The sequence below is a fragment of the Gymnoscopelus braueri genome, assembly GCF_963280865.1.
Source record: "Gymnoscopelus braueri genome assembly, chromosome: 6".
Classification (NCBI taxonomy): Eukaryota; Metazoa; Chordata; class Actinopteri; order Myctophiformes; family Myctophidae; genus Gymnoscopelus; species Gymnoscopelus braueri.
Genome location: NC_137607.1, coordinates 750,001 through 760,000, shown reverse-complemented (window position 1 = coordinate 760,000; position 10,000 = coordinate 750,001). Strand labels below are relative to the sequence as shown.

At 40.0% G+C, this 10,000-nt stretch overlaps 1 protein-coding gene across 1 annotated transcript in view; it reads right to left on the bottom strand.

The window, feature by feature from the left end:
• Window positions 1-10,000, bottom strand: part of cdc14ab (cell division cycle 14Ab) — a 36,365-nt gene that overhangs the window by 26,210 nt on the left and 155 nt on the right. Inside the window, exons 1-4 of the mRNA XM_080429905.1 lie at window positions 9,959-10,000; window positions 7,854-7,944; window positions 6,956-7,031; window positions 4,002-4,094 (exon numbers count right to left, since the gene is read on the bottom strand). The exon at window positions 9,959-10,000 is cut by the window's right edge and continues 155 nt beyond it. Of these exons, the coding sequence (XP_080286031.1) occupies window positions 4,002-4,094; window positions 6,956-7,031; window positions 7,854-7,944; window positions 9,959-10,000 (302 nt within the window). The remainder of the gene's footprint in view (window positions 1-4,001; window positions 4,095-6,955; window positions 7,032-7,853; window positions 7,945-9,958) is intronic.

Genomic DNA, 10,000 nt, shown 5'->3' with positions numbered 1-10,000 from the left:
CCCCCTCCTCCACTGTCCTAAGACCACAGTGGTCTTGATGCCCCCTCCTCCACTGTCCTAAGACCACAGTGGTCTTGATGCCCCCCTCCTGCACTGTCCTAAGACCACAGTGGTCTTGATGCCCCCTCCTGTACTGTCCTAAGACCACAGTGGTCTTGATGCCCCCCTCCTGTACTGTCCTAAGACCACAGTGGTCTTGATGCCCCCCTCCTCCACTGTCCTAAGACCACAGTGGTCTTGATGCCCCCCTCCTGTACTGTCCTAAGACCACAGTGGTCTTGATGCCCCCTCCTGTACTGTCCTAAGACCACAGTGGTCTTGATGCCCCCCTCCTCCACTGTCCTAAGACCACAGTGGTCTTGATGCCCCCCTCCTGTACTGTCCTAAGACCACAGTGGTCTTGATGCCCCCTCCTGTACTGTCCTAAGACCACAGTGGTCTTGATGCCCCCCTCCTCCACTGTCCTAAGACCACAGTGGTCTTGATGCCCCCCTCCTGTACTGTCCTAAGACCACAGTGGTCTTGATGCCCCCTCCTCCTGTACTGTCCTAAGACCACAGTGGTCTTGATGCCCCCTCCTGTACTGTCCTAAGACCACAGTGGTCTTGATGCCCCCCTCCTGCACTGTCCTAAGACCACAGTGGTCTTGATGCCCCCCCCTCCACTGCCCACGCTGAGTATTCGTACAGACCGTTGTGCCCCGAATGTTTCTATCATGATTAATTGACCCTACACTGTCTTTTAGAACGTTCAAAATACCATTTAACTAGAAGTACCCAGTAGAACTACATAACAGCTGTCTGTCTCATTGATGTCAGTGACAGCTCATGTGTGCACATCAAATCACAGTATAAAACCCCACGTTTGATCAACAGCAAAATATAGATTAATACATTTGACAACATGCAGCCAACATCCCAAAATTATGAGTCTTAATATCCAGCAAACAATAGAAATTAATGACTGCAAACAAATTCACAGTTTAGGCTATAAATATCATACAGAAGTAGAGAAGCTGTGACCTCACCGCTCTGATGGACAATAAAATAATCATTTTGCAAATAACATCCATGTTCTGTTTGTTTGTCAACAATGATCCAAATGTGTTTATTTCAGCAGCTAGACTGTGACAGTTTGACATTGTTTGAGCCCGTTTTGGGTGCACAGCTCCTCTTTAAGTTCATTGCGTTGCGCACAACAGGGCAGATCTCCGCCAGGCCAGGTTGACCTACCCAGGCCCGTGAAATTCATAGGCAGTCATAGTAGCCAATTAGAATGAAATCTGCTAAAACTGACTCATATACTGATACAGAACCATATATAGGCTAAATATTGTCACTGTCGGGTGGAAAAACTGTTAAAAACCTGTTAAAAATATTTAAAATAGTGAAAATAGACAATCTACAAGCTATAATTGTTAATAATTAAGAAATACTATATTTTAAATAGTGAAAAATCAACTAAAGTCATTATTACGCCTCACTAGCCAACACACAAGAGGAGGTTGAATGAACTGAAACAATATGTTGGGAATTGATTACATGAAACAATCACCTGTGTGTCCAGGCTCAATGTTGGTAAACAAATAATTGGTCTGTCAGTCCAGTAAGTTATGGACATGTTTATATCCTATTAGTATTGATGAAGCTCATTTCACAACATTAGTATATTATTATTACATGTATTAATAGTATTAGTAATAGATATTACATGTATTCATAGTAATATATATTAGATGTATTAATAGTATTAGTAATAGATATTACATGTATTCATAGTAATATATATTAGATGTATTAATAGTATTAGTAATAGATAGTGTTACATGTATTAATAGTAATATATATTAGATGTATTAATAGTATTAGTAATAGATAGTATTACATGTATTAATAGTAATATATATTACATGTATTAATAGTAAGATATATTAGATGTATTAATAGTATTGTATGTTAACAGAGCATGAAGCTCATTCTACACAACAGCTCTTTGTCTCAGACATGAAATATTCAACAGGCAGCAAAACATCCACCAGATTGAATTCTGCACCGCGGTGTGTGTGTGTGTGTGTGTGTGTGTGTGTGTGTGTGTGTGTGTGTGTGTGTGTGTGTGTGTGTGTGTGTGTGTGTGTGTGTGTGTGTGTGTGTGTGTGTGTGTGTGTGTGTGTGTGTGTGTGTGTGTTTGTGTGTTTGTTTTAATAATAAAATATTTGGGTTACAAATGTTCCTGTATTCAAAGATTTGCACAAACTTTCAACGCACTATGAGCTTGTAGATCTGCTATTTTTGAATAGCCAAAGAAATCTAAAAATGACAGAACAGATGCGTTCTGGGTCTTAATGTGTTAAACATCCTCTCTGAACCACAGAGAACATTCCTTCTGATCAGAATATTTTCTTCTAATGGATGCGTTTACATGAAGCATTAATATTGTGATATTAGGATCCATGTACACACAGTCACTAAGCTGTTTACGCACAGATTCTGAACCAGGGGCGCCGATATTTATAAGCTCTAGTGGGTGCGCAACCTGGCACACATGCACATGTGCGCAATTTTGAGGATTTTGGGCGGATAATTTACTTTTTTGGGGGGGTTTGGTAACTTGATTTCGGTTCATTTGGTTTATTCAGTGGCGATCTGAACCAGGCGATCTGATTTTGAAAATATATATATATATATATATTATTATTATTATTTGTATTTATTTTTGACAACACCCAGCTCCTCATCTCACCTGGGTGCTTTAGCCCCGAGGCACCCACAGTATCGGCGCCCTTGTTCTGAACCAAAAGGAATTTAATATGCAACTTCCCACGTTAAGACTAACCCTAACCATCAATCTGTTTGTCTGTGAATGTTGTCTCTTTCTCTGTCTGCTCTGAGGCTGACTGACATGAGACCAAAGCTCTATATACATCTATAACATCTATAACTCTATATACATCTATAACTCTATATACATCTATAGTGTGAATGTTGACTCTTTCTCTCGTCTGCTCTGAGGCTGACTGACATGAGACCAAAGCCTTATTGTCTCCGCCGGAGGTGGAGAGTATGTTTTCGCTTCGTCCCGCCGTGTGTTAGCATGGCCCCTAGCCAAGCTAACATTGGTCAAGCTCCACGTGACACGTGTCAATATGTTGACACCAATGCCTTTGATTGGCTAGAGGGACGCATGACGAAATAAAATCCTATAAATAGGTGTGTCACTTCAAAAAGCCATTTATTTTTTGAAGTGAGGTAAGACAGGATCAGTCAGTCTTGATTGGAACAGTACCTTCCAGTACAAATCACCCGTCCGTGCGTGTGTGTGTCCCTCTGAGAACACCTAACATTGGTCAAGCAAAGGCGCAGAAGGCCAAAGCTAAGAAAGCATACTCATCTACAACAGTAACAGTAGAAGAGGACTATAGAGTTGAATTGATCCCACAACAAGGCCGAAGTCTTAATACTGTAACAATTGGCCACCTTGATCAAATACATTATGTAGCACTAGAGAAAACTGACATAGATCAAACACACCAATCAACTGCTGAAACTGTTCAGGACAATGAAGATGAAGAAGACAGACAAGCATTTGAACAAACCAGTCAATTACGACGACTCCCATATGACACATTGCTTCAAGAAGAACATTTTTTAGATGCAGACACTACATATTCAGTCGCCCCTGCAGAACACCAAAAACCACGCGCATTCTACCAAGACGACCCGTTCTACCAAGACGACCCGTTCTACCAAGACGACCCGTTCTACCAAGACGACCCGTGCTATTAAAATAGCACAGGTCTGCTGGCGGAGACTTGTGCTCCGAGGAGCACATTTTCTAGTTATTCATGATGCCAAACCTCTAATAAAACATGTATGAGCCCAACATGACAACACATTTAAAAGAAAAAACATGTCAAACAAGCTATTGCTTCTTTGCTGCTTAACCAATAGGAAGGCTTGTTACTCACAGCAGTGTATTAACCAATAGGAAGGCTTGTTACTCACAGCGTATGCTCCAATCAGGACAGCAGCGTTGGCTCTCTTCCTCTGGTCAAAACTGGTGTAATGAACGATCCTCTTCCTGGTTAGAGTGAACGACTACACACACACACACACACCCACCCGTTCAAACATGTGCACACACACACACACACACACACACGTACACACATGTACACATATAGACACCCATACAAACATGTATACACACACACACACAGGTTGTCATGTCATCCAGTGGAATGCTGTCTCCATGGTAACCATGACACAAACACAGTGGGGAGCCTTGATTTACAATATACTGTCTGTACCTCCTACTGTCTGTCTGACCTCTCTCTCTCTCTCTCTCTCTCTCTCTCTCTCCTCTCTCTCTCTCTCTCTCTCTCTCTCTCTCTCTCTCTCTCTCTCTCTCTCTCTCTCTCTCTCTCTCTCTCTCTCTCTCTCTCTCTCTCTCTCTCTCTCTCTCTCTCTCTCTCTCTCTCGTAACAGAGGGGTAGCAAGCGACGCAACGCGGGGGGCCACCCGCGAGCGGTCATAAATCTCTCCGCAAATGCCGACCAGGTGATCAAATGGTGGATTAGCAGGAGGACGGTTCCTATTCACTTCTCATTACTCAGATCCGGTCTAGAGCCCGCCCACTGTCTGGGTCTGAACACATGAGGCCCCCCGCCCACTGTCTGGGTTTGAACACATGAGGCCCCGCCCACTGTCTGGGTTTTGAACACATGAGGCCCCGCCCACTGTCTGGGTTTGAACACAGACCGGATCTGTAACCTTCTTTGTTCTCATTCGTCACTGAACTGTCAATCTGACAAAATGAATTACTGTCATTGGCTGTGGGAGGAGTGGGCGTCTAAAAGTGACCAACCACTGGTCTGATCAACAGTTTGCAAAACAAAGCAAAGCGCAGCTACTGCTGCTGTTGACAATTTATTATCTATATCAATTTTGATGAGAGAAATCAAAGCTAAAAACGTTGTAGCGAATGCATTCAAATAGCCTAATGAAATTGGAAGATCTACAAGCTCACGAGGGGTGTGAGCCTGCCTTGTAGATCTGCTCATGGCTTTAATAGCTACACTAATGATGCCCAAATAACTAATACTCCAGGCTGAAAGAGTTTAAAGTGACTGTATGTGTAAAGATAAAGATCTGTTAAAGTGCTTGTAGATTTGCTAGTTTTTAAGACCAACTGATTCAGTGTATATTGATCAAAGAAGAGATGGAGTGCTACTTGGGAGAGATAGATAAAGATCTATTTATGTGCTTGTACTGTAGATTTATATTGGTCAAATAGAGATGGTAAAACCAGGCAAACATAAGAATGTATAATTAAAGAAAAAAACGAATTAAAACGAAAAAAAACGTACCAAAAACCGAATTACAACCGGAAATTGTGCACGGGGGGGGGGGGGGGGGGGGGGGCACACGATTTTGCGTTACGCCACTGACAGTAGTCACTCTGGATTAAGAGCGTCTGATAAATGCCTAAATAGTAAATTGTAGTTGTCAAACAGCACAATGCAACACTACAGTGTGATGCTGTTGTTACACCTGTGATTCACTCACACACACACACACACACACACACACACACACACACACACACACACACACACACACACACACACACACACACACACACACACACACACACACACACACACACACACACACACACACACACACACACACACACACACACACACACACACACACACACACACACACAGTGAAAGCACACACCAGGCCTCCATCTTAAGCTTGACCTGCATGGCAAGTACTTCTCAAATCCACTTGCCCTCTAAACATCTACTTGCTCTATCTCTCTGTCTCTCTCCCCCCCCCCCTCTCTCTCTCTCTCTCTCTCTCTCTCTCTCTCTCTCTCTCTCTCTCATAAAGTCTTCCTCCTTCAGGACAAAGTGACATTGTGTCGTCACATGGTGACATCATGCATACCCAGCATTCCTAGCGAGGGAGGGACAGACACACATCAGGGACAGAGCTATAACATGTGAGACAAGAAGGAAGGCTCACACACTGTGAATGTTCTCTTCATGAAACAAGAGAGACTTTTGACCAATGTGTCCATAAAGGTGTGTACTAACACCTCTCAATGTGTCCATAAAGGTGTGTACTAACACCTCTCAATGTGTCCATAAAGGTGTGTACTAACACCTCTCAATGTGTCCATAAAGGTGTGTACTAACACCTCTCAATGTGTCCATAAAGGTGTGTACTAACACCTCTCAATGTGTCCATAAAGGTGTGTACTAACACCTCTCAATGTGTCCATAAAGGTGTGTACTAACACCTCTCAATGTGTCCATAAAGGTGTGTACTAACACCTCTCAATGTGTCCATAAAGGTGTGTACTAACACCTCTCAATTAGTTCCATCCCAACTCATCAGGGAAACGTCAGGAGTGGCTGATTGATTGTATGGCCATTGTCCAGGGAGTCATGTTTTGTTTTTATTTTTTCAGTTTTTCACCCAGGCCATCCTCATCCCAGGCCTCAACTGTGATTGGCTCCTACATAGTTTCACTAAGGAGTTGGGTTGGAACTAACTGAGAGGTGTAATAATAATATTAATAATAATAATAAAGTTATTTATATATAGAGAGAGGTGTTAATAGACACCTTTATGAACACATTAGTGAAGAAAACTATTATTAAACAAACAGATCAGTCAACAAGTTTCCCTTGAAGATGAAACTCTCAGGTACAAGAAGACAAAGTCTTTACAACTGGAGCCCACAGTGTGTTTCTTTGTTTTACATTTCACAGGCACAGACAGATAGACAGACAGACAGACAGACAGACAGACAGACAGACAGGCAGGCAGGCAGACAGACAGACAGACAGACAGACAGACAGACAGACAGACAGGCAGGCAGGCAGACAGACAGACAGACAGACAGACAGACAGACAGACAGACAGACAGACAGACGTCTTACCTTCAGCTTCTTGTTCAGTTTGCAGCAGTATCTGTACAGCATGGCCAGGTTGAGAGGACCGAAGTCTGCATAGAAACTACACACGCGCGCACGCACACGCACACGCACACGCACACACACACACACACACAGTTGTGTTTAATCAAATCAAAATCAAACTTTATTTATATAAATATAGCACACAAAAACGAAGCATCAACAAATAGAAAAGCAAAGAGCTTAAGTAAAGTTTAATCCTGACATCATGATGTCATCATGATGTCATCATGATGACATCATGATGATTAAATGTCATACAAATAATTGTGATTAACCATTTAATTGTTTTTGGCATTGAATTAATATTTAAATAAATACATGAATGTATGTAAATATAAATAAGCATCACTTGTGTTTGTGAACAGAAATCAGGTCAGATTATGACAATCCTTCAATTAATCAATTAGCTATTACTCTCAAATAACTGTGATCAGGCGGTTGTGTAATGATGGTGACACGCCTAGCTGTGTGTGTGTGTGTGTGTGTGTGTGTGTGTGTGTGTGTGTGTGTGTGTGTGTGTGTGTGTGTGTGTGTGTGTGTGTGTGTGTGTGTGTGTGTGTGTGTGTGTGTGTGTAAGGATAATTCATTTTAACAGGTTGTTCATGAAAGTCCTTGCGGTCTTGTTTCCAATGAGAACCTGTGAGCAATTAGGAGTTAAGAGTCTTGCTCAGGGACAAATTTCATTTCATCGACACATATGTTGGCGTGGCCTGGAATCGAACCTGGGGCAACCAGGGCCTCTGGCTCCCTAGGCGGACTCACTAACTACTCGGGTGTGTGTGTGTGTGTGTGTGTGTGTGTGTGTGTGTGTGTGTGTGTGTGTGTGTGTGTGTGTGTGTGTGTGTGTATGTGTACTTACTTCTCGTAGATAAACTCGTCGTCGGTACTGAAGTAGTGAGTGTTCGCTGTGCTTTTGGGTTTACTTCGTAACGTGGCGAAATACAAACGATCTGCAAAACAAGATACAATAATATAAGTAATATAAATATAAATATAAATATAAATATAAATATAAATATAAATATAAATATAAATATAAATATCAATAATATCAATAATATAAATAAAGACATAAATACAAGCGATCTGTAAAACCAGAGGAGAGAGGATGTGTTTTAAATACTTCATCATACAGACAACAGCCAAAGTAGTAGATCTACAAGCCCTTCTTTCAATGTTTTTAAATGTCTGCATATAGTGATAAGTGGAGACAGACAGACAGAGAGAGACAGACAGACAGACAGACAGACAGACAGACAGACAGACAGACAGACAGACAGACAGACAGACAGACAGACAGACAGACAGACAGACAGACAGACAGACAGACAGACAGAGAGACAGACAGACAGACAGACAGACAGACAGACAGACAGACAGACAGACAGACAGACAGACGGACAGACAGAGAGAGAGAGAGAGAGATGGGGAGAGACATGCGGTAAAGATAGTCGGGAACGGGACTCGAACCTCAGGCTACATTAGAGCCTAAATGTCCAGACCGCTAGGCCATCCAACAAAATGCCTAAAATCATGAACACAGAGATTTAATAAATCATGAACACAGAGATTTACATGAAATCAAACACGGACATTCACACTTACATGTTGTGTGTATGTGCACATAACATGTGTGTTCAGTCTATGGTTCATATTAAACTAAGGCCGAACATAACATAAACCTTCATTCATTCATTCATTCATTCATTCATTCATATTAATTCATTTTCATATCCATACATTCATATTGATGTGTCTGTCTGTCTGTCTGTCTGTCTGTCTGTCTGTGTGTCTGTCTGCAAGAAAGCAAAGTCTTTACAACTGGAGCCCTCAGTGTGTGAATGTTTCTTTTTGTTTTACATTTCACACACACACACACACACACACACACACACACACACACACACACACACACACACACACACACACACACACACACACACACACACACACACACACACACTGGGTAACAGCCACTAATGGGTTAAAGTTTATTTATAACTTCCATGATTTGTTTGTTTTGATTTATTTATTGTGTCTCATGAATAAATAATTATTCTGTAGTTTAAAGTTAAATAACTCACTACATCTCATTTGTACTTTTACTCCTTATACTATTATAATTATATGAACTTTAGTTACTTTGTAGATTTTGATTATTACAAAACATACATTAACCACTTCAGCTCTATATACATTTCAGCCATTTGAAAATAGCAGATCTTAAGCTCACAATGAGCTACTATTTTCAAATACATTTACATTTTATTGATATTATATTATTATATTATTATTTGAAAGCTTGTGAAATGAGACATTCTGCACAATGAGTATTTATACTTGTGGTACTTTAAGTACATTTTGATGCCAAAACGTTGTCAAAAAGTAAATGTTGAATTCCAGACTTTTACTTGTAACAGAGTATTTCTACAGTGCAGTATTGATACATTTACTTAAGTATAAAATGTGAGTACTTTTTCCACCACTGTTGAGAACTGAACCACAAGTTATTTAGTAATAAAGACATTTAAATACTTTAATAAAGTATAAATACTGTCATAATTACCTTTAATAAACTATAAAGACATTTAAATACATTTAATAAACTATGATAACTAAACATAATTACCTTTAATAAACTAAATACTGTAATAATTACCTTTAATAAACTATAAAGACATTTAAATACTTTAATAAAGTATAAATACTGTAATAATGACCTTTAATAAAGTATAAATACTGTGATAATTACCTTTAATAAACTATAAAGACATTTAAATACTTTAATAAAGTATAAATACTGTAATAATTACCTTTAATAAACTATAAAGACATTTAAATACTTTAATAAAGTATAAAGACATTTAAATACTTTAATAAAGTATAAATACTGTGATAATTACCTTTAATAAACTATAAAGACATTTAAATACTTTAATAAAGTATAAATACTGTGATAATTACCTCTAATAAACTCGGCCGTTCCCATCAGTTCTACGTCATCTG